The sequence below is a fragment of the Physella acuta genome, unplaced genomic scaffold, assembly GCF_028476545.2.
Source record: "Physella acuta isolate Inbredline_101_S28 unplaced genomic scaffold, ASM2847654v3 ptg001177l, whole genome shotgun sequence".
NCBI classification, from domain to species: domain Eukaryota; kingdom Metazoa; phylum Mollusca; class Gastropoda; family Physidae; genus Physella; species Physella acuta.
This window is the reverse complement of record NW_026732694.1, coordinates 21,299-44,888: the sequence shown is the minus strand read 5'-3', so window position 1 is coordinate 44,888 and position 23,590 is coordinate 21,299. Positions and strand designations below refer to the sequence as shown.

The 23,590-nt window shown below is 34.4% G+C and overlaps 2 protein-coding genes across 2 annotated transcripts; one reads left to right on the top strand and one right to left on the bottom strand.

Annotated features, from left to right (window-relative positions):
• The first annotated feature begins 5,643 nt into the window (after positions 1-5,643).
• LOC131956826 (zinc transporter ZIP1) lies at positions 5,644-10,737 on the top strand. Its single transcript, XM_059321429.1, has 2 exons — positions 5,644-5,814; positions 8,021-10,737. The coding sequence occupies exon 2, from the start codon at positions 8,041-8,043 to the stop codon at positions 9,079-9,081; it is 1,041 nt and encodes a 346-aa protein (XP_059177412.1). The 5' UTR covers positions 5,644-5,814; positions 8,021-8,040; the 3' UTR covers positions 9,082-10,737.
• Positions 10,738-10,777: 40 nt separating this feature from the next.
• Positions 10,778-20,430, bottom strand: LOC131956831 (protein Daple). The gene is made up of 23 exons (XM_059321435.1): positions 20,422-20,430; positions 20,125-20,246; positions 19,660-19,726; positions 19,023-19,574; positions 17,471-18,672; positions 17,018-17,243; positions 16,562-16,771; positions 16,331-16,474; positions 16,139-16,231; positions 15,781-15,915; positions 15,515-15,608; positions 15,153-15,300; positions 14,857-14,919; positions 14,392-14,587; positions 14,131-14,306; positions 13,915-14,047; positions 13,116-13,718; positions 12,533-12,630; positions 12,248-12,428; positions 11,935-12,093; positions 11,661-11,735; positions 11,224-11,304; positions 10,778-11,105 (listed from the first exon to the last, which is right to left on the bottom strand). The coding sequence occupies exons 1-23, from the start codon at positions 20,428-20,430 to the stop codon at positions 10,992-10,994; spliced, it is 4,881 nt and encodes a 1,626-aa protein (XP_059177418.1). The 3' UTR covers positions 10,778-10,991.
• Positions 20,431-23,590: the final 3,160 nt, after the last annotated feature.

Genomic DNA, 23,590 nt, shown 5'->3' with positions numbered 1-23,590 from the left:
TATTTAAAATGCAAATTCTTTGGATGGTCCGTAGCAACGATACCATGCATTTTTAAGGATAACTTGATCTCCATAGACCTAAATTCTAAATGGCCTAAATATCAAGAACTACTCAACGTGGATAACCGGAAACCACAAAGATAAAAAAATCTCGTGACTTCAATTAATTCCCAGATTTTCGGTATTGTCAATGACTTTGTAACAAGAGACTACGTTGATTAGTTGCTAGGAAGAGCACTTAATATTCCAATACAAAATTATGTTGGTGTTTCATTTTTTAAACCAGCACAGAAATGTATCCAGGGTTTCTTTTGAGCATCTCTTCGGGGACAATGCCCACTCCCCATCCCATAAGTATGTCCACCATCCCCACCACCTGACGAAACAATTAAAAAATAATAAACTTATAGAAAATATATTATACGAGCCGGCCCGCGGCATAACATACGCCGCTATTTAGTTGTTTCTAATTTTCAATAATTCATAATTTGTGAATTCGACAGTACCAACGCTGACACTGAAAATATTTCTTTAAAACACTATAAGTAGCTCGTTAAGGACCATAACCCCCCCCCCCCCCTTTCCTTCCCCCTCCCCCCCCCCTACGTTTAAAATCGTTGGCTCTGCTTGTAAACATTTAGAGTGAACACAGCTCACTAAAACCATGTAGGGGTGGGGAGGTAGGGAGAGCGTTTGCAGCTTGTTTTCTAACGGCTCGAAGAAGAGAATTATATATATAGATATCCCCATTTTTACTATTGTCAGTGTGTCGTCCCCCCCCCCCCTTTACCCCTTCCTGAGAAAAGTGGAAAAGAAAACTTGCATGTATAAACAAATTACTGATTTATAATTAATTTGGTTTACATTGTTCATTTTAAACATTCATGTTTCTAAATTCTATGGTAACAATAATTACTATCCGTAATTTAGTAATAGGGTAAAATTAAAATAGGTTATATATCTCTCTGGCTAAGATTATAGCGTATGTTTAAGGGATTAGCAAAATCCTGCTATCTGTGAAAGCAGCTTTGTAAATATGCGAGTACTGTACATGGATAAGAAGAAGACTTTCTAATTTTAGCCTTGAGGTTTGAACTGTAAACGACACAGCTTATTGCGTAGTCTTTGATTAGTGAGACCCACTTGTACTAAGTATAGCTAGTGTCGCCGATCACTATACACTTCAGACCAGAGGCGTAGGTAGAGGGGGCAACCTTGATTGAAGACTACCTTTCCGTACATCAATTGTCGCCTTTTTGGAAAATGTATACAATCGATCTGTCAGCGTTTACAAAAACTTAATGAAGGCGTCTATCATTGCTTCGAGGCTGGTGATTTTATTTCCTAATTGGTTAACGAAGACGCTCATTTTTATGTCGGCGTCTGTAACTCCCTACCCCCACCCCCGGCCGTTTTGCTAATGAGAGTTTTCTTGATGTCAACTGCCGAACTCCCTGATGGTTAAAGAAGAAAACGTCGTCTTTGGGGACTGCTACTACACCTCCTACTTAATTAACCCTTTATCTACTGACGGTACTTATAAGTACCACTTTAATTAAGTGCCTGTATTATTTTTAATTTTATACGAATTTTAAAAATTATTGAAGTAATTAATAGTATTATCTCCCCTGAGTCGCCGGTAGTCGGAGGTATCAATGTTTTTTGAAAATTACTGGTGTGGCGCCATTTTCAATGTCTTGCTATATCGGTAGTTCACAACTTTTCTGTACATTTCTCACACACGTTCTTGATTTCCTTTTGTTTTACCTTATTTTTAAAGTTTTCAACCCCAAATATTTTTTATTGGCAGCTTCAATAGTCAGGCAAACGCGTTTAACTTCTATAGTTATACACTTTTAATCAAATTGTCTTTGTATTAGATCGATGTTTACAAGTGGACTTATAAGTACCGTCAGGGCACACGGTCATTTTTTTTAGGATTTTTAGAAAATGGCAGATTTTTTATGTGGTGTTACATAAATATTGTCTTGAAAATTAACTATCGAAATGTACTCAAAAAATTATATTTACACATTTATAAGAAGGTTGGCATATGGTTTACCTAGGAAACATAGTAATTACATGTTAATTTCTAGTAGTAAAAAAATAACAAGAATAAAGGTATCAGTTGCAGGCTTGTTTACAAGGTTTAGTATGCTTCATTTGTATACCAAAGCCTAGTTCTAGTTGTAAGATTTAAGTTGTTAATTATATTTACTGTAATAAACTGTCTTGCCTACAACAACTAGCATTTACATAATGTATACCTGTAGACTAGTAATAATCTATACTTCTGCATATAGTATAGATCTATAAGGTAAATTTTAATTAGTAAACAGAAAAGAGTAGGCCACTACGGCTATCCTAAACACATTGAGCTCACTTCTATTTATGAACTTTGCACTGTAGTGTAGACTTGTCATAACATTCTAGTAGGCTACAATTATACTAGTACTAGCTGCATCCCGTGCTCCGCCACGGTAAATCTTTTTAAAATATACCAACTTTGGAACAGAACAGAACAAAACAAACAAAAACACAACACAAACACAAACAAAACACAACCACAACCACAACACAACCACATTACAACCACAACACAATCACAACACAACCACAACACAACCACAAAGCAACCACAACACAACCACAACCATAACACAACCACAACACAACCACAACACACGGTAAATCTTTTTTAAATGTACCAAGTTGGGAACAGAACAAAACTAAATACAACACAAACGAACGCAAAGAAAAAACAAAAACGAAAAAACAAACACAACACTCAACATAAACTCAATTTAAATGTAATCATAAAGGCATATTGCTCACAGTCTATCCCGTAGCGCCAAATCGCGCCCTTTCCGAGCGCCGGCGGAAAATTTCGATTTACACCCTCCCCCCCCCCCCCCCCCCCCCTCTTGCTAGGCCTCTGTTATAAAACCCCTAGCTTTTCCGCAAATAAATTAAAGGCAGTATTTAGAATAGCCGTGTTTTACCGACCATATTGCACTTTATAAATTCATGCATTTTTTTCAGTACTTTTAAAAATTTACAATAAAGTTTCATGACTAAAACCATTGCGCACCTAATGAACGTGATGACATAATATAGTAATGGAGAATAGTTGATCAAAAATTATAATTAGTAAACAGTACATTCAGTGAATAAAATAAATAAACGATAGCCTTTTATCAATCAATGCTAATAATAATATTCCAACAATAATGTACTCTTACACGTCTGCATAATTTGCATTCACATTTTGCTAATTATATTATTCCAACAATTATTCCGTCTTGCAGATTTTGCATTCACATTTTTAGCGTGAGTTCAATTTATCTTTGAATTACCTCCATTGGCAAAATTACTAAGCAGTTTAATTAGATTTTTCTACCGTACTGTTATTATGTTATTAATATGTATCCACTTTTTCTGGGAATATTGACGAAAACTATATTTGACATTGATCCTTTTAATATGTTTTAGCAATGTGCGTGTATTTAATATTCTCTTTACGTTATGCAAAATTGTACAAACAGTGGAAATTATAAAATAGCTCTATGCCGTTATATAAACAAACCCTACTCTATTATTTATAATAAGACACTGCGGTGCACTGAAAAGCACAGCATGGTGCGAATGTTTACTTTTATGGTTCCAAAATCTATAGCGATGACGGACGGACGGACGGAAGGAAGGAAGGAAGGACAGACACAGCCCGCTTATATTATAGATTACTAGTAGTTGCGTGCTGAATGACTAGGCTTTTGTTTATTATGCGGCTCAGTGTACTAGCTATTGGAAGCTTCCAGCAAAAGCATGTTCATTCCGGCAACCGTTGCCACACGAGAAAGACCACAGACAAGATTGAGGGAGCATGATATGTCGGCAACTTTTGCTGTGTTTGAGGTCTAAGATGTGTTCCGATAGAAAATCCAGTAAAAATCGCTCTCAATATCTACTTTTGTGCTGTATTTATGTGTGATAATTACAAAAAGTGATAGCTATAATGATTGCCATGTTATTAGTTGATAAATTGTATCGTTTGTTCCTGTTTTGTAAAAAAAAAAATTTGAAAAAAAATGTCCTACATTCCTGACGGTACTTATATGTACCAATATACGTTTGGGCCATTAAAAATTTATGAAACTAAATTTCCTTCGACATATGCTTTGAATGTGCCAAAAGCAATATAGTAACACATTGTTTAAGTAAAAATTTCATTCAGAACATAATTCCGTAAATAAAGGGTTAACGAAGACATATTGTTTCCGTTGTTTTTCTTCAGACGTTTTGCTCTGGGAGGGGGGGGGGGGGGTCGCTAGAAACTTCCAGGAGCGGGCGTTTTCGTTTGAAACAACTTGGAGTGGACAACGGTTAAAATACGCATTTTCTGGTTTTAATTTAATATTTTTTTTCTATTACGGCCGGGGGAGGATTAAGCGCTGGAAATGCTCCGGGAAGATGCCCTAAGGAAACAACTGCTTGACGACCGTCACTCGCCTATTATTAATTAATTGATCAGCTGGCCGTTTATCCGTATAACTGGTTCTATTTTTTAAGAACTTATTAGCTCGATGTTTAATGACAGGCAGTTTTAATTAAGATAATTAAATTAGGGAAAAAAGTAGGGAAATAAATAAGTCAATAGCGGCAGTGGCGTAGCGAGGTCGGGTGTCACCCGGTGCGGCACTTAATGGTGTCATCCCCCCCCCAGAGGCATAGAGACCCTTCCCAGGGACAAACTTTCAAATTTTCGATTTGCACCCCCCCCCCTCAAGTTTTCGATTTGCACCCCCCCCCTCAAGTTTTCGATATGCACCCCCCCCCCCTCGAGTTTTTCTCTATATATTTTGCTATTTTTTGCCTTGGTGTCACCCCACTAAATGGTGTCACCCGGTGCGGTCCGCACCCCCGCCCCCCTCGCTACGCCCCTGAATAGCGGCACCTGGCTACGCCCCTGAACCCAACCCAATATACTTCAATATAGGTCTGTCTAATCAACGAGTATGCTGGTAATCAATAACTAACTCGCAGCATTAAGGGAAGATAATTTCTTGTAAAAAAAAAAACAAGGATGTAAATTACATTTACTACTGTTAATATTCTAAAAATAGATGATTAATTGGAATAAAATATAAATTAAAAAGAGTGGACTGTTATTGAATAATGCTCGTTGTAGATTATCTATATATATAATTCTCCTCTTCGAGCCGTTAGAAAACAAGCTGCAAACGCTCTCCCTACCTCCCCACCCCTACATGGTTTTAGTGAGCTGTGTTCACTCTAAATGTTTACAAGCAGAGCCAACTATTTTAAACGTAGGGGGGGGAAGGAAGGGGGGGGGGTTATGGTCCTTAACGAGCTACTTATAGTGTTTTAAAGAAATATTTTCAGTGTCAGCGTTGGTACTGTCGAATTCACAAATTATGAATTATTGAAAATTAGAAACAACTAAATAGCGGCGTATGTTATGCCGCGGGCCGGCTCGTTAAATATATTATCGTAAACTACAATAATAATAATAATATAATTTGGAAACCTGCACCAGTTTTATTAGGAAGATCATTACAAAGTAAAATTGCGAACAGAATTTTGGGAAATCGAAACAAGATACAAAGTTAGTAAATCATTTGTCTGGTAACTGGGTCAACTTTGCTATGTTCATGTTGTTGCCTCCTGACCAGTCACGGGACGTGACCCCAACATGGACATAAGATAAGATTTAAATGTGTTTGAGATAACATCCATGATACAAAATTGTCGAGATATTTAAACACTTTGATGCTGATCGCACAGCTTTTTATGGTACGTATTCAAAGTATTAGTATTATTTTTAATATTTTGGCTAATAATTAATTGGCCGCATTTGCGCGATTCGCTCCGCGTGACGCGTAAGGCCGCCTTTGCGCAGTTCGCTCCGCGTGACGCGTAAGGCCGAGTTTGCGCAGTTCGCTCCGCGTTACGCTTAAACTTTACCCTAGGTGGCACGCGATCTAAAAAAAAAACAGATATCAGGACTGCCCGATTTTTTTTTCGTGGTTACAATTTAATGTTGAAATAGATCTAGATCGAGTTTAAGTTTATTTAGATCTAGATCTCTATATTATTTCAACACATAAGAGTCTAGTACTTGTAAAAAAAAACAGTACAGGGAAGTTTGTGAGGTCAGATGGGTCAGATGATAGTCCTAGATCTAGCAGCAACCTAGCTAAATCACACTGTCCTTTATAGTGATAGTAGATCTAAGTCTATATTATTTATCCTACGTGAACTTAAAAAAAAAAAAATTAAATCTGCTTGAGGGGGGGAGGGGGGGGGGGGAGGAAGAGAGAAGTGAAGACAGACGATCTCGAGTGAACGTCTATGACGTATGCTTTAGGTCTGCTGAACTCCGTGACCTCGCCGACCGTGGGCCGTGGTGAGATTTTCCACTCACCGGATAGTAAACGTAAGGCAAGCAAGCAATCACGACAGTGACGATGTTTGGAAATTTTATTAAAAAAAAAAAAAAGAATCATAGTCTACGTCATATTTTCAATATGAAAAAAAAAAAGTAAAAAAAAAAAAAGGTAACCCCGGGTTCGAACCCTGAACTCCGGGTCCATAAATTTCAGACTACAGCTGGCACACTGTTGACTTAACCACAGCGGATGTGATAGAGAAGTCAAAAATAAGCATTTTCAATTGCAAGATGGCGAATCAAACCTGCGAGACGCGTAGTATATTCTTTAGGGGCCACGCTTTGCGAGACGCGTAGTCACTTCGTAATTAATTTTATTTTAATTTTAGCATTTTTAGACTTCCCTCTCCTCTACTCTACCTACTCTACGTCTTGGACACTCATGTGGTCACTGTCAGTGTCACCCTCACTTATGACTTAATGTACGGATCAATTCATTAGTGATCATTTCATTTTAATTTTGTGATTACTGATCATTACTGGGATTAGGCCTAGATTCACAAAATTAAAATGAAATGATCACTAATGAATTGATCCGTACATTAATTTCTGTAGTACAGTAGATTTGGATCCATTGATAGATCTAATTAATTCTTAAGGTAATCTCACCATACTACTAATACTAATACTATAGATATTAGATAGGGCATGGCATAGGGTTGTATCTAATACTATCTCTATACTATAGTCTATAGTCTATAGTAATATACATACTATATATATATAGCCATGTGGCATATAAATATATATATTTATATCATACTCATACATTACATAGGCCTATATAGTATAGGTATAGTATTATAATATAGTGTACATATTCATATAGTACTTTAGTAGTCATATAGCCATAGCATTGATTAGAATACTTTTTTTTTAATTTTATATTTAATTTAATTTAGGCTTTAACTCCTAAATTCTAAAATGACTAGCTAAATCATTAGGCCTAATTTATTAAAATTAATAGGCCTAAGTATAAGCCATAAGGGTTAGATCTATGTCAGGGTTTGAAATTAAATAAGCATTAGCAAGCCATATGTTACTATTTAGTACTTTTCATTTGTACTTACTAACTTAGTTAAATACCAGTAATCTAACACTTCTTGCGCACTGGTAAAACTTATACCCCCAAATTTAACCAGAGGCGTAGCGACCCTTGCCGGCGCCCGGGGACATACTTCCAATTTGGCGCCCCCTCGAGAGCAAATTTTCGATTTGCACCCCCCCTCAAACTTTCGATTTGCACCCCCCCCCCCCCTCAAACTTTTCATTTGCACCCCCCCTCAAACTTTCAATTTGGCGCCCCCCCTAAGGTTGGCGCCCGGGGACATATGTCCCCCCCCCCCCCGCTACGCTACTGAATTTAACTATACACAAGGGCTAGCAATTGTAATAACCATATTATTTGTTCCTATACCACAATTCTAGAAGTAATCATTCTCCATGATGACGTAGTTGGTCTCAAATGTTAGGAAAACCCTTGACTGATTGTTTTGAAAAATGTAGATCTATACTTCATTTAATCTATTTAATTTTTTCTCTTTGCTACAGGTGGCTAAAGTGGCTTCAAGATGGAGACATTATTTATCAAAGTAATCACTCTGGTAGTGCTGATTTTCCTTACTCTGGTGTTTAGTGTGCTGCCGTACTTTCTTGTCCTGCGAGGCTCAAACTCTCTTGTTTCAAGCAGGTTGAGAGAAAGAGTTATAGGGTACCTCAATTGTTTTGCTGGAGGTGTATTTTTAGCAACACTCCTTCTCCACCTCTTGACAGAAGGAAATGAAGAGTTTGAAAACTACAAAGAAAAAGTTAGTTTAAAGGAGGATTTCCCAATCTTTAATACATGTGTGGCAGTGGGATTCTTCATCGTGGCGTTCATGGAGCTTTTCATGCATGCTTGTTTACACAGTGACGCATCTGTGCAGGATTTGGAAGTCGTGGTGCCAGAGGTTAACAACGTTCCCTCTCAGTATGGTGCTGTTGGGGTTTCACCTCAGACAGATTGCAATAGTGCTTCTTGTCGCGAACATTGCGAGGATGAAAGGCGAAGTTTACTTAACAAAAACCCAGAATCAGCAGTTAGTTCTGTGACAGTGAATACAGCAGTCAGAGAAAGACGCGCGGATGGTCCTGCTGAGTACACACCTTCTGGAATGAGAGCGTTCCTTCTTCTTGTTGCTCTGTCATTTCACACCATCTTTGATGGCCTGGCTGTAGGATTACAGAAAAATGAGTCGGAAGTCTGGCAGGTATTTGCTGCCATCTCTATCCACAAAAGTATTATTGCATTTTGCCTAGGTCTGGAAATGTTCAAAAGTCAACAACACAGACCATGTCGAGCTTTTCTATGGCTTTGTTTTTTCTCTCTCATGTCTCCCATTGGTATTGGGTTGGGTATAGCCTTGACATCAGGTGGAGTGAATGATGAAGCTCGGCTACTTTCTTCCAGCATACTTCAGGGACTTGCTGCAGGAACATTTTTGTATGTGACTTTCTTGGAGATTCTGTGCATGTACATAGGCCACAATAGCCGTCGCCACTTTTTAAATATATTTTTTGCAATGGTAGGTTTTGTATTTATGGCGCTTGTCAAACTTTTAGATCATGATTAAAACCTTTAATTAGATCTTAACCAGTAACTAAACCATTGTATGTAACAAAACATTTTTGTATGGTAACACAGTTATGGATGCCTTAAACATTTATTTGTAAATTACATATGTAAATATAATTTTAATATGATCTCATTCATTTTGAATTCGAGGTAGTGAAGCTTTACTCAGATGTGTATAATATATACAAGCATCAAACTATTTAATTTATCACCAAAGTTTTAAAACATTTTTATGGTTTCTTTGCAATATGGAGCTGTTCATTAATAACTCATTTTGCCTTTTACTTTTAAATAAAATGTATATACTATTTTTATGTCATAGTCATTTTGATAATCAATACATATAAACTATTTACATTGAAACTGGTGAGGCCACTATTATAACATCATAGGATAATAAAAACTTACAAATATAAAATAATATACTCATCAATTGATTGCACAATACTTTAGATAAATTATGCTCAAGAAAAGGGTTTTAAAATTGTAAAACTAAAAAATCAATAAAACAAATGCATTTCATTTATTTTTGTTCTTGAGGATTTTTTCCTGTCTAATTTGATTTTTCAGTAAACACACAGTAGATTATTACAATCTCTTATTTTCAATGGCCTCCAAAAATTATTCAACATTTTATTAACAGTAAGCACAAAATAATTATAAATATTTCTACAAAATAGAAAGTAATGGCAATTATTTTTTAAGAAAAACAGATTTTCTGGCTACAAGTTTAGTATTAGTATTATAAAATTTTAAACTTCCTGTTATCACAGAGACAGCTATATCTTGTATATTTAAATGAAGTGTTCTAGTACATTGTCTGCCATTAGCAAATATACTATGTTGATAGAATTCTGATCTTATAGTTTTAAATCTAGTCTTTATTGCGTTTATTTGAATGCCAATCCATGGTTGTTATCAAACTATTTTTTTAACTATAGATCTAGTTTTAGATCAAGTATAGTTGGTTTTTTTTTCTTCCAAAAGTGAAACTTTTTATTTAGTAAGCAGTTCAAATTTTAATGAAAATATTTGTTTTGGAAGGTCTTTAATCCTAAGCGAGAATGACTTCTCTAACAATTATATAGCTTATTTAAAAATACTTAGTTAGTAATTAGTTGAATCAGTACATGACCATTAATTTTCAGCTCTTAGTATGAAGGAAGCACTCTAAAACTCTATGTAACTGCTTGTAAAGCCTTAACTGAGGGTAAAAAGCCCATTTTTTTAAAAACTAGATTTTTATTTTCTTTTTATCTTCTGGGTAATTCTTTACGCATGTTTGTAAAACCTTAACTCAGAGTAAAACGCACACCATTTTTTAAGACCAGATTTTATGCTTTAAATTTTAAAAATTTATCTTCTTAGGTGTTTTATTAAACTAATCCATTTATTTTGTACTTATCACTCAACCAATAAACTTAAATTGTTTGTTGATACTTTTGTCAGATACCATATGTCATACTTATTTGGGTTATGATTTAAATCCTAATTAGATCTATTTAAGTAGATCAAACTTTGTTTTATAAGTGTACCTAATTGTAAACAAGAGTTCCTATTTGGACTTGTCATTCAAGGAGAAATTTAACTTTTTATTTTTTGTGATCATTGCAATACACCTGCTTTGTGCTGAATAAAAGTCTTTCATATTAAATTGTTCTTTAGTATTGAAAGTTTACACTTAAATCTCCAGTTGCAATAAAATGTTTATTTCCAATTATTTAGATTAAAATATACAAAGTATTGTTGAATTTATATTCATTTCATTACTTGGGGAAACAAATATGCATTCACATTCAATAGCATTAAAACATTCAATAAAGTCTTGAAACAGATAAAATACAGTATAATAAATATATATGAAACATGTACAGATATTACTGATTGCCACAAACATGAAAACTGTCACTATGAGCAAGGCACTTTGGTTCTTTTAAACACAGTTTCATCATGTCCATCTATAAAACGCACTATCCTCAAAACCTCTGGGTGAGTAGACTGGCACTGGGTGTCAATGCACATCTGAAAAATTTCAGTGTCAAAAATTTAAGTGATTTAGCCAGTAACTTAAAATACAAAACAGGCTAGCTGTACATACATATCAACACTGTCATTTATTCAAATAAGTTATTGAACAAACCTGTCTTATTTTCTCAATGATGTCATCAAGTCTCTGCACTTCTGCGTCAGCTTTGTCACAGTTGCTTTGTAAAATTTTCATCTTGAAAAAAATTAAAGCTTAATATTTACAACACATCAAAATAAGTTAAATCAGAGTATCTGAAATATGATAGAAAGCAAAACACCACAGAATGATAGCTGTAATATATGTGGAGTAACACAGAAAGCAAACCTCGCAAACTAATGTGAATAGCCTGTTATATGAAATCCCACATCACAGACATGACTTTTGTAAACATTAAAACATCATAAACTTTCTGTATAAAACTTTTCTTATTATGTTTCCAGCTAATAATTGAGTTTATTTTTATTCAATAAGAATGTGATCATGCTACTTAAATTTTAACAGTTTAAAATGTACCAACTATTTAAAAAGAATAAAAACTTAAAGCTTACCCTTTTCATAGATTTTTCTCCTAGTTCTTTATGTTTGTCTCTCTCATTGTACAATTTCAGCATCAGATCATTGATCTAAAAATAAAATAGGTTGTATTATAACTAGAGTATCAAACCGCTAATCTTAAGTCTATATAAAATGTGAACTATAGTAGTGCTACAACACAATCATTTATCTAATGGAAAAAATTTTAAGTGACCAATCAATTTTAGTAACTAGATAAATAACACACAAAAAATAAATAGCAACTAAGCAGTAGATTGTACAACTGACCTTTTTCTTCAGTGATATAATTTCATGTACAGAAGAGCTATCCAGTTTTGTACCCGTATTTGTCTTCATGCATTCATCAAGTTGTTCATTCAAGATACTTACTTCCCCTTTCAAGCCACGAACTTGCAGAGCTAAGTCCTCTTTCTCATCCTCAAGTCTCTGTCATAATAAAAACAGTTGAAACAATGTCTTAAATCGGACTTTTTAACAATCAAAAGAAAGAAAATAAAAACAGCTAGTAAAAAAGGTAATTTGTTTTACTTAACCAACACAAAAAGAATTGCAGCTGTATAGTATTACTTAAAAAACATACAGAAATTTCAAAGCTTTGGTCTTGAAAATTAAGGAGGGTCTGAGTCATGGAATTGACTCTAGAAGATAGCTCCTCAACTTTACTGTTGGCTGAGGTTAACAACTCCATTTTCTTGCTCAGCTCCAACTCCAGCTTTGATCTTTGATGACTTTGATACTTCAGCTTTCCAGATAAGATTTCCCTACAATTTGTTGAGAGAGTTGTATCAGGTTATAAATTTAGCACAGTTTAAAAAGATTTGGTCTATGAGAAATAATATTGTAATAAATGCTGTTATAATCTTACATGTCTTCTTTAAGATCTCGGATAGTCAATTCAGATGCTTTGTCTGCCAGGTTTGCGGTCTTCAAGATATCATTAAACAGCCTGTCAATTGATTTGACCTGTGTACATAAATATAGTTTGTTGTACAGATATAAGGTAGTTGTGGATGTAATGCAGCACTTCACATGGTGCAAACTAGTGCTAGGGGAGAAGGGAACAAGGCCCACAGAACTGTACAATCTTCAAATAAAAAATATACTATTAATTAGTAAATAATTTCATTAGTTAAAAATTGTCAGAAGTGATTCCTTTTTACATTAAAGAAATCAAGATTTTAATATAAGGGGAGCTCACTCCTAATTTAGTTTCAAAATGGTTCACTCCTTCAAGACATAGACCTATTAGGATTTGGTTATACAAATAATTTAGTATTTGGGCACCAAGACAAAAAGTTAGGAAATCACAGATATAAGACACTAAGGTCCTGGGATTTGTTAAATGTCTACATTAAAATACATTGGAAATGCAGAAATTCCTGCAATTATATTAATCATGGAGTAATGGTAAAAACAAAAATTACTTTAAATATTATAATTTATATTACCTTGACCAACAAGGTGTCTTCTGTGTGTTGTGTGGTTTCTTGCAACACAAAAGATTGTGAAATATTTCCAGATTTACTGCAGGTTTTAGACTTGTTTAAGTTCTCCAGAGTTCTATCAATAGTGGAGGGGATACTGCGGATTTTGGCAAAACCTGGAGATGAACCACTCAGGTCCAGTGCTCTAGAGACTTTAGACTTCTGCACTGTTAATGAGTTGTTAGATGACTTTGAGAATTCTAGTCCTGACATATCTAAAGTGCTGCTGGGGGCTCTGTTGCTGGATTCATGTTGTCCAGTCTTTGAATGTCTAGTTTGGTTTTGTGGTGACAGCATGGCAGCAGCAGCGGCTCCGTGACAGGCGTCAGTGGCACCAAACTCCACGTTGCACTGCCTAAACCTGTCAGGATTTCTCTTGCGCTCAGATCTGCTTCCATTTGAAATGTCATCAGTGTCACACAGCTGGGATTTAGTGGTTGAGTAGATAAGGCTGTTGGTTCTATTGAGAACTTGGGTAACAAATGAACATCCTTCACTGTACATGGAGGTGTTTTTGTTGGGTGTAGCTGATGGGGATTTGCATGTCTTCGACAATCTGTGGTCCACCTAAACCAATAAAGAAAAAAACAAATGCATGTGGAGACTACAGGGCAAGAAACAAATTTAAACAACAAAATTTCTAATTCAAAAGTTGACCTATGCACATTGGAATGTATGTTTTTTTTTAAAATGCAGAATTAGGAATTCAAGAATTTTTAGATAAACTGATGAAAACAAGCAGCAATACAAAAAATGTCCATACCGGAGTAAGTTTATTTTGTAAGGTGGTAAGGACATTCTCCATCCTGTCTTCCAGAACATCTAAAGCTGTACAACTTGCGTCTATATCCATGCTTTTCAATGACAGGTTTTCATCTAGCATCTGGGCCTCAGACCTATTGGATAAAATGAAACAGTTAGAGGAACTAGACTACCAGGCTAAATTAAGGAATTACAAGGAATAAAATATTAAACTGACATAAGCTGATCATAAGCCTCTTGTAATTCAGCATTGTTGGACTTGAGGGCTTCAACCAGTCGCTGATTGCTAGCACTGAGTTCCATTTCTCCTTCCAGCTTGGTGCGGTACTCTGATATTGCCTCCATACACAGTTGTTTCTCTGCTTCCAGAAACTGGTTGGCATTCTTCAGCTCCTGAAAGCAATTTTAAAAAATACTTTTAAAAAGTGCATCCTTTGTATGTTAAAACTGAAATGGGCGAAATAAAAAAATATCTCACATGGATTTCATTTCTCTCAGCCTGTGTTGTTGCTTTAATGTTGCGAAGGGCCTCAAGCTCTTTGGTCATCTGATCTATCTGGAGCTTATCTTTGACCATCTGCTCCTGGCATTCGTACATCTGTTGTTCACTCTGATCTCTATCTGCTTCCCACCTATCCAAGGTATGAAGCAGTTCTTCTATATACAACTCCAGTCTAGAAACAACATTTTAACAATTGTCAAAAAGATAGATCAACACAATTTTTTAAGGATAGTGGTACTTGGCATTAAATAGTACCCTTTAATCAATAAATTAACTTTGTTAGCGTAGTCACCCTTTTAATTTCATAATATTGTATAACTAACTTGTTACACATTCATCAATGCAGTTTCAGTGTTTACTTGCAGTGGTTGTATGCTAATGTGAAGTCAGGCTGGTCAAATTTTTAATTAGATTTATAATATGCTTTATTGTCCAACATACTTAGACTTTTTATCCTCAAATTCTGCTTGTTTTTTAGTATGCTCTTGTCTTTCTGTATCTAATCTGAAGACAAGAAAAGGTTATATTAATTTTTGATGGGTTTTTTCATACATATAGTATAGCTTGCCTAATAACTTGTCTGTAGCACTGTAAACATCAGTATATGATAATGGCAAACAAGTAGTTTTTTTTTAAAAGTATTTATAAAACTGATGTTTTGTTCAAATATTTTTACAATGTAAAATTTGGCAAAATGACTTGCGAATTTGAAACCACAGAGAGGATAACTAGCTTACAATTGCTGTTGTGCTTTTAACTGTTCCTCCAAGACAACTATTTGCTCCTCTGATTTCTGAAGAGCTTGACACACTAATGTCTCAGAGTCTTGCTGTTCAGCTAACTCCTGGGTCAGCATCTCTTTAGCTTTTGTTAAATCCTCTATCACTAAAATCAATTTTTTAAGAAGAGGTTAAGAAAGACAAACTACTCAACCTATTTAACTAATGCGCTAACAAAACCTGGAACATATCTATTTTAGTTAATGTTTCAACTGACTTGCTGAATTGTAGATTTTCCAAATAAAAAATATTATAGGAAACCCCTTTTTAGGTTCAAATAGTCAGAGTACTATCAATGAAGTGATTAGCCACAAACTCACTTTGAGATGAGGAGGTAACTTCTTCTTTTAACCTGATGACTTCTACCAGTGAGTCGTGTAATTCTTGATCCACTTTTTTGTACATTTCTTCCATCTGGTAAAGGATTTTAAACAAATCATGAGGAAGCTAGTTAAATAAAAGCTTGTAACAAACACTAAACTTTGCCCCTCAGTCCTTTGTTCTGTTAAAAAAGTCAGTATACTGATTTATTCCATAACAATATTTGCTAAAAAGTTTATAAATGAGGAATGAAAAGGTAAATAACCTCAACCAAGCAAGTGTTGCTCCTCTGTAAAATGTCACTCATGTTTTGAATATCTGCCTGCAGCTCCTTGTTCTCCGTCTGGACAGTGGACAGTTCAACTTGAGTAGCAGAGTAAATTTTCTGAAGGTTTTCTAGCTGCAAACAATAAACAAACTACCTTGTTATAAAAAACTAAAAATATATTAAAGACACTATAATTGTAAATTACTTTAATATTGTAATGTAAAATATAGTATGTGATAAAAATATAAAATTAGTTGCACAAAAAAGAAAAATTATTATATCTATTAATAAATTCCATGAAGTATAAAAGTTATATTTTGGAAAGAAAAAATATTTTACAATCACAATTGAATACCTCAGATTTAGCTTGTTTGTGGGCCTGTGACTGATCCTTGAAGTAACAGGTAACTTTAGATATTAACTGGACGAGTGAATCTTTCAATTTAAACTAGGGATCAAGAATAAAGAACAGTTAGTATAACTAAAAACCTAAAACTGTGGCATTGGACATAATTTTGTTACACTTAAAGACAGATGCTGTATTCACCTGTAATTCTGCAGCTCCCTCAATATCACCCATAAGAGAAAAGAATTCTTCTTTCTCAGATTGTAGTTCTTGGATAAGCTGCAGTGAATTTTCAAACTGCCGTTTGTAACTGTTTCTCTCAAGTTGGGCTTGAAGTTTTGCAAGCTAAAGATACACACAAAATTGTCACAAGTTTCATTTTCAATACACTGTTTTGATCATGTAGTTTATAAATTTGGGGGAAAGCCTTACTTCTTCTCTATAGTTATGTTCAGCTTCTTTAAGGCGAGTATCAAACTCATCACTTTTCTTTTTAAAATCGGCCTGTATTTCACTCAAGCTGGTCTCCGCAAGTTGACACCTGTCTGTAACCACAAGCAGCTCCTGCTCTAAACTGTAGATCTTAGTTTGTTTTTCCTCAAGACACGCCTGCAGCCCAAGTGTGGCTTCTTCATGTAACTCCTTGAATAAACAACAGGCCAATAATTTGTAACTTTCTAAATAAATGTTTTCTAATAATATTTAAGCATTTTTCAAATTATCATTTTTCTAAAGCTTGATTTTTTTTTCCATAAGTTAAACTGCAAAAAATAAATTCTTATTTTTTATTGAAGTAAAGTAAATAAAACTTTTAATAGCACAATACAAAAAAAAAATCAACCTAAAATATCCTCAGTGATGCGATATGCCAACAATGGCTAACTTTACCTCCAGCATGGTGATGTGCTTCTCCTGCCCTTGTTTTTCAGTTTCCAGGTGCTTCTCAGCTGTGGCTAACTTTGCTTTTGTCTCCTTCAAAACACATCTCAGGTGATCTCTATCTTTGGTAATGGTCAGAACCTCCTTCTCCAGCCTCTGGTTGGATGCTAGAGTGGTGTCTAAAAGGTTGGCTACAGTTCGAGGGTGTTGTCGTCTAACTTCTTCTGCCGTAAATCTAAAATTTTCATGATCACTATTATTTACAAAAGTAGTACATAATTTTTTTTAAATAGCATGTATTCTTATATTTTGTTTAATAGATGTTCAAGAATTTTGGTGTTACACTAAAATATGCTGATGATAAAACATCTATTATACAAAATAATTACTTAATAGGAATAGTGATTATAAAATATTTTTAAGAAACAAATCAAATCACATTATCAAAGAACCTTTACTTACTTGCGACCCTGTTTGCTAATTTTTAAAGGGGTCATTGAAGATTCAGCATCCACCAGCAATTTTTTATCTGTCATAGTTTGTTTATTCATTAAATCAGGAAAAGCCATTGTACTGTGGTCTAGGGTGAAAATATTATCAGTGAGTAGTGAGACATCAATGCCTTGAGGTGGATCTGTCAAGACAGAGGTGTCTACAACATTCTGGTGAGAGTCTACGGACACAACTTGCTCGGCAAGGATTGAGGTGTTTGTAGAAATGGTGGTGGTGGATTGATGGTCAGTCATGACAGATTTGTTCAAAGCTTCAGCTTGGTTAGTCATGACAGATTTGTTCAAGGCTTCAGCTTGGTTTGTCATGACAGATTTGTTCAAACCTTCAGCAGTGTCAGTTTCCATGGATTTATCAACACTGGGACAGGGAAAAGCTGCCAGAGTTGAAACATCCACAGTACGTGGTTGTGACAGTGCTGTCAACAATGACTCTTCACCAATACACATTTCTGAAGGCACAGCAGTGACAACAATACTTGTCTGGGATTGTTCTGTATTTAAGGAACAGTCAACATTAACGAGCTGCAGATGATCTGTGTCCAGGAAATCATCAATAATTTGCTGTGAAAGTTCTGTGACTTGTGAAAAGTCTACACAAATTGGCTGCAAATATTGTGAACTGCTAATATTAACTGTGTCAACCTGTTCTGTGTCCAAGGAATTTATAACATACATTGGCTGTGAATGCTCTGTAGCCGAGCTCTCAACACTAACTGGCTGCAAATTTTCTATGTCGAGGGAACTGTCAAGATTCAATGCAGGTGAGAGATTTAAATTTCCAAGTGAAACATCTAAATCTAACATCCTGTTGATAGTTGAGACTGTCAACCCCTCAAAACAGCCACCAGACAAAGGATCCCCACCAACAATTTCAAACAAACTGGCATCATCAACATTATTTTCAAATAACACATTAGAAAGGTCCAGCACCTTTTCAGATACAGAATCAGAGTTTGAAGACTGATTGAAGAACACTGGATGTTCTGAATGAACAATTGGGGTAGAATTTTGAATGTTGCATTCTATAAAATTTCTGTGTGCTGTATCTTCATGAGTACAGGTGTCTTGTTTTACTGGTGTAACACTTGCAGCCATGTTGTAACAGTGGTCATGGCTTAAGTCCCCACATGCCTGACTGGACTCTTGGAAAAGCTGAAGTTGCAAAATATATTTTTATCAGTATCTAAACATAGCATACTATGCATTTTGTGTACCTATATGTTAAATCAACTTTTAAAAAAATAATCCTGGTTAATAAACACTGCAAATGTACATCGATATAAATAAAATCATATTTTATTTCAAACCAGTTGTTGCAATAAAATATTTTTTAATTTTTTTTTACCTAATTTTATTACAGTTCAAATTATTTGACTCTCGAGTTAAGAACTAAAAAACTGATGAATTTAAAGGCCGATCACTGTTACCATAAAATTATATACAGCAATATTCTGTCAACATTAATCAAAAGCAAAATGAAAACAGGAGTGCACAAGGCTAACCTGTAGTTCCTCCTCTGTGAAATTAGTCACTGAATCCTCTGGACCTGACTTTATTATTGCTGCCATGGAGTCATTAATCCAGCCTGGGTTTAGTTCCAGTTCATTGGGTAAAACAGCATCACTAATATTACTTTCTTCAAGCCTGGAAGTCTGACATACTGAATCACCAGTATTTTGACACACTGAATCACCAGCATTTTGACAGCTAGTAGAATTGTGTCCTGCTTCAACGATGATAGAAGAAGATCCACTTGCATCCTGGTGAGGGATGCAAACTTCCTGTCCAACATCCAACTCTTCTAAGCTGTAAAAACTGGTATTTATAATCCTCTGTGTTTGAATACAAATCTCAGAGTGTGCTCTGCTCACTTCTTGTGAGTGCTGTGATTCTATATCAAGCATCCTCAAAACTTCATCAGCTTTGGAGGACAAGTCACATGTGGAAGGAATGTCAGACTCTTCTTGGATCATTTCTGGGAGGACTGTATCAACTATTTTATCTTGCGGGATACCATCAACATTTCGTTGCAGCTCAAAGGCTGGAAAACAGGACTATGGGGAAAAAAAGGAGAAAGTTTATTTAGATAAAATAAAAAGTTGCATGAATAAAACAAAAAAGAATTTCATCAATATTCACCCTTCTAGAATTTATTTTGTGTTGTCTGCAAGGAGTTTCTGGTGTCTGCAAATTCAAAGCAGCAAGTCTGAAAATAAAATTTTATACTCTAACTTCATTTTTTTTTACCAATATACTTAGCCAATATAAATTTCTTTTAGAATAATTAGAAATTACTATCTTTTATAACCTTCATAAAAATTTTCTTTCATGATAAGCAAACAAAATTAATTTTAAATTAGCATTTTTGCCATAAGAATATTCTGATACAATTAATTATGCATATTTTATGTTAGCCTAATGAGTTACCTCAAGAGCTTTTTTCTTCTATAAAATAAAAGAGCTCTAACAGTTTATAGTTGATTTTAAATAGATACAAAATGTGAGATCATATTTAAAAATGTGAAAGAAAGAGCGCACATTTTATATCGTTAAAAAACAGTACCAGCATAACATTTCAGTTTAAATCTAACAGCAAGAACTTACTGCTCGCTGGTGTGTTTCTTCAAGGATCCAATTTCTCTCTTGGCATGTCTGTTTTTGACATCCAATAATGGGGTTCTACAGCTAAGAGTCAATTGTCCAGAAACTGATTTCTTTTTAGTAGTCTGATGAGGAATGGATAAAGCGTTAGATATCTTTAGCAGTTATTGAATTTTTTTTTAACATAGGCCTAATAAAATATCCTACAAAATACGTTAAAATAATATTTTAGCAATGCCAAATACAGAATCATATTAAAATAGACCTAACTAAAAATAAATAAATCAGCTACAAAATAACTTTTACCATTATATTTGAGTTTCCATTTTCTTTATCTTCTGATTCCACTGCATCAGTAAATATTTCCATCATGGTTTATGATAAACAACTCACTGAAAACAAATATCACAAGTAGATATAGGCCTAATTGAAATAGTTTAAGCAAAAAGCAGTTGCTTTAACACTGATTAGAGATCTCTCAGGGCTATTTTGTTCAAAGCAAGGGGTACTAGCTCAATTAGTCATTTCATTTAGCCATATGTTTAGGCCTATATATTAATTATTATATAGGCCTAAACATATGGCTAAATGAAATGACTAATTGAGCTAGTACCACCAGGGTTAGCATTGACATTAGCCAGCCATGTGTGTATTTTTTTAGTTAACTACCACTACTAGATTTCTAGGGACGGAGTGGTCTAGCGGTAGAGAGCTGGACTGCTAACCCGTAAGTCTCGAGTTCGAATCCGGGTTCTAGACAGTAGACCGTCCCTGAGTCCACCCCACTCTGATGGGTACCTAACTCACGTTAGGGAAAGTAAAGGCGGCTGGGCATAGTGCTGAGGTCACAGAAACAAATGAACTCTACTAGAAACAATAAACAAGTGAACTCTACTTCACTTGCCCCATAGACCGTCAGGTTTGAAAGGGAAACTTTACTAGATTTCTACCAGTAACCCAACACCCTTTTTTTTAAAGATTTCATTATGATTATCATCATTATGGGACACCCCTATAAAAATCCTCCCCAAATATTTTCTAGTCTTTAACTTAAGACCTCTAAAACTGAAATGTATTTGTATACATACTCCCTAGAATGCCTAGATTCTAAGATTAGATCTCCTTTCCAGTTTAGTCAGTTTAGCTAGATTCTAGAGTAGAATGATGCTAGATCTAGATCAATCTAGAATTAGGCCTATTGGGAAATTTTTCCTAATTATCATAGAATGATAAAATGGACCCAGATTAATCCTATAATATACCCCATTGATAAAAATATCAAATTTATCATTCTAGGCCTAATAGTTTTTTTTATATGAATTTTCAAAGTTATGTGTTTAACTTGTTATGTTTCATTGTAACCTGCATTCCAGACGTGTGATTGGCTTTAAACTTGCATACCAATGTTGCTATTAAAGATATAATGATAAAACTTTGCACATTTGTACTCAATGATATAGGCAATAGAAGTCTACAAATAAAATAAAAATTAGAAAAGAGGTAATTAGAAATAATGAAGTTAAATTAAGGGGTGTGGCACTGTTCTATAGTGACTGCCATAAGAGGATTTCCAGACTGCACAGCTAGGTTGCTATTCCATATACCATCATGAAACTTTATATATTAGGACTAGAGCATGTAAAAAATACAATCATGCAAGTAAAATAAACATAGCTAGAGGAAAACTATAAATAGTGAACTTGAATATGGTACAGCGCAATTAGACTAGGATGATTAACTACAGGCTAATATGTTACACTTCTTTGTTGCTACTATAAAAATAAAGATTAAACTTTACATATTGATTCTGGTGTTAGTAATAAGAATGCTAGTATACATATTGTACAGGTAATGTATAGAGTTAGTGCTTACAAGTCAAATACAGCACAATATGATCAATATACTTAACGATTTGCCATAAACATTGGATTTGTGTCCGTGTATAACATGGTAAAAATGTTATTATTAATTTAGAAAATTTTGGTTCTTGTAATGTTTCTGATGAAAAGTGTTGAGGTGTGCTAAAACTCAAAGATTGACATTTCACAGTATTCTTATTTATAAAATGTTTAGTGAAGTTGACGTATCCTTTGATAAATTCTTAAATGACATTAATTAAAGTGTTCATGTTTTCTTTCTATTATAGTTGCCTTTAACTAAAACTGTAATGCAGTGCAGCTTAGGCTATAAAATTGGGCATTATTATTTTTAATTTAGGCCCTTTATAGTACTTTATAGATCTAGATACTACAGATAGGCCTGTCAGTATTTACATTAAGGCCTAATAGTTTATATATATATATATATATATATTATTACACATCTCTAGACCCATTATTGTTTTAGTGTTTTCATTTCCATTTAGATCTAGATTCTATTTTTTTTAAACTGTTTACAATAAATATAGATTTTTTTCTACTTAAAAATGCCTTATTAATCTATCTGCAATTCGTTAATGCTAGTTTGCTAGATCTAGTTAACCTGGTATTAAGAAGGTTAATAAAAATCTGGCTAATTTAAAATTTTATAATTTATTTAGGCAGCAATTAGGCCTAATTACATTCTTTCCATTTTTAATCTAATAATTTAGATCTACATTATATTTATTTTAAAGCCCATTTTATTGTAACAGTCCATTTAAAAACAAACAGCTATTAAAAAAAATTCGTATGCGCATATCTATTAATATCTCGTAGCCCGGCCGCCATTATGAAATTACGCATGCTTTCTCGTTCCTACCCCTACGAGTTTTATCGCGCTACTCCTCATTGGCCCATGCTTAAAACCCCTTCAAATCGACATTTCTATTTATCCAAATGGTTGGCATGCTATTTAAGCCTATTTTCATGCAACTTAAAGGATTATTTATATCTGAAATTTAGTTGTCAATGCGCCAGTTCGGTAGCGTCGGCATTTCGACAAATATTTGCTATTATCGGTGATCGCTTTCGGTATCGGACAATGTAAAACGGGAGCTAATTCATTTATTAGTATGTATAAAAGATGAAATTCAACTCAAATATTCACATCGAATACATTTTATTCTTCGATTCCGATGGCGAGAATTAACATGTTAAAAAATGGCGAATTTCAACAAGTACGATGAAAAAGTCAGGATGTGGTCGTACCGAATCGAAACAGCGGAAGTCGAAATGCCTACTAGAATAAATCTAATAAATAATGTCATATTAAAAATTTAGGTTAGGGCCTAAAAATCTAGACTCTAGAATACTCTAGTCTAGATCTAGAATCTAAGCTAGAATCTAGATCTAGATCTAATATTTTATATTATAAATATAAAAATAAACAAAACAAAACAAAGTTTTCAGTGCGTGCGAATAAGCTTCTTCATACGCCGTGATACAGTGTTCAGCAAATATGAAAGCCGAAGATCTAGTCTTGACCTAGACTCTAAATCTTGATCAATGTATTTTAAAAATACGTACACCCTATGGTTTCAATTTATAAT

Coding starts and splice junctions, on each gene's coding strand:
- LOC131956826 (XM_059321429.1), top strand. CDS start 8,041: ATGGAGACATTATTTATCAAAGTAATCACTCTGGTAGTGCTGATTTTC.
- LOC131956831 (XM_059321435.1), bottom strand. Junction 16,232..16,330: donor AGGGAGCTGCAGAATTACAG/GTGAATACAGCA, acceptor CTTGATCCCTAG/TTTAAATTGAAAGATTCACT. Junction 14,920..15,152: donor TTAAAAGCACAACAGCAATT/GTAAGCTAGTTA, acceptor TCTTGTCTTCAG/ATTAGATACAGAAAGACAAG.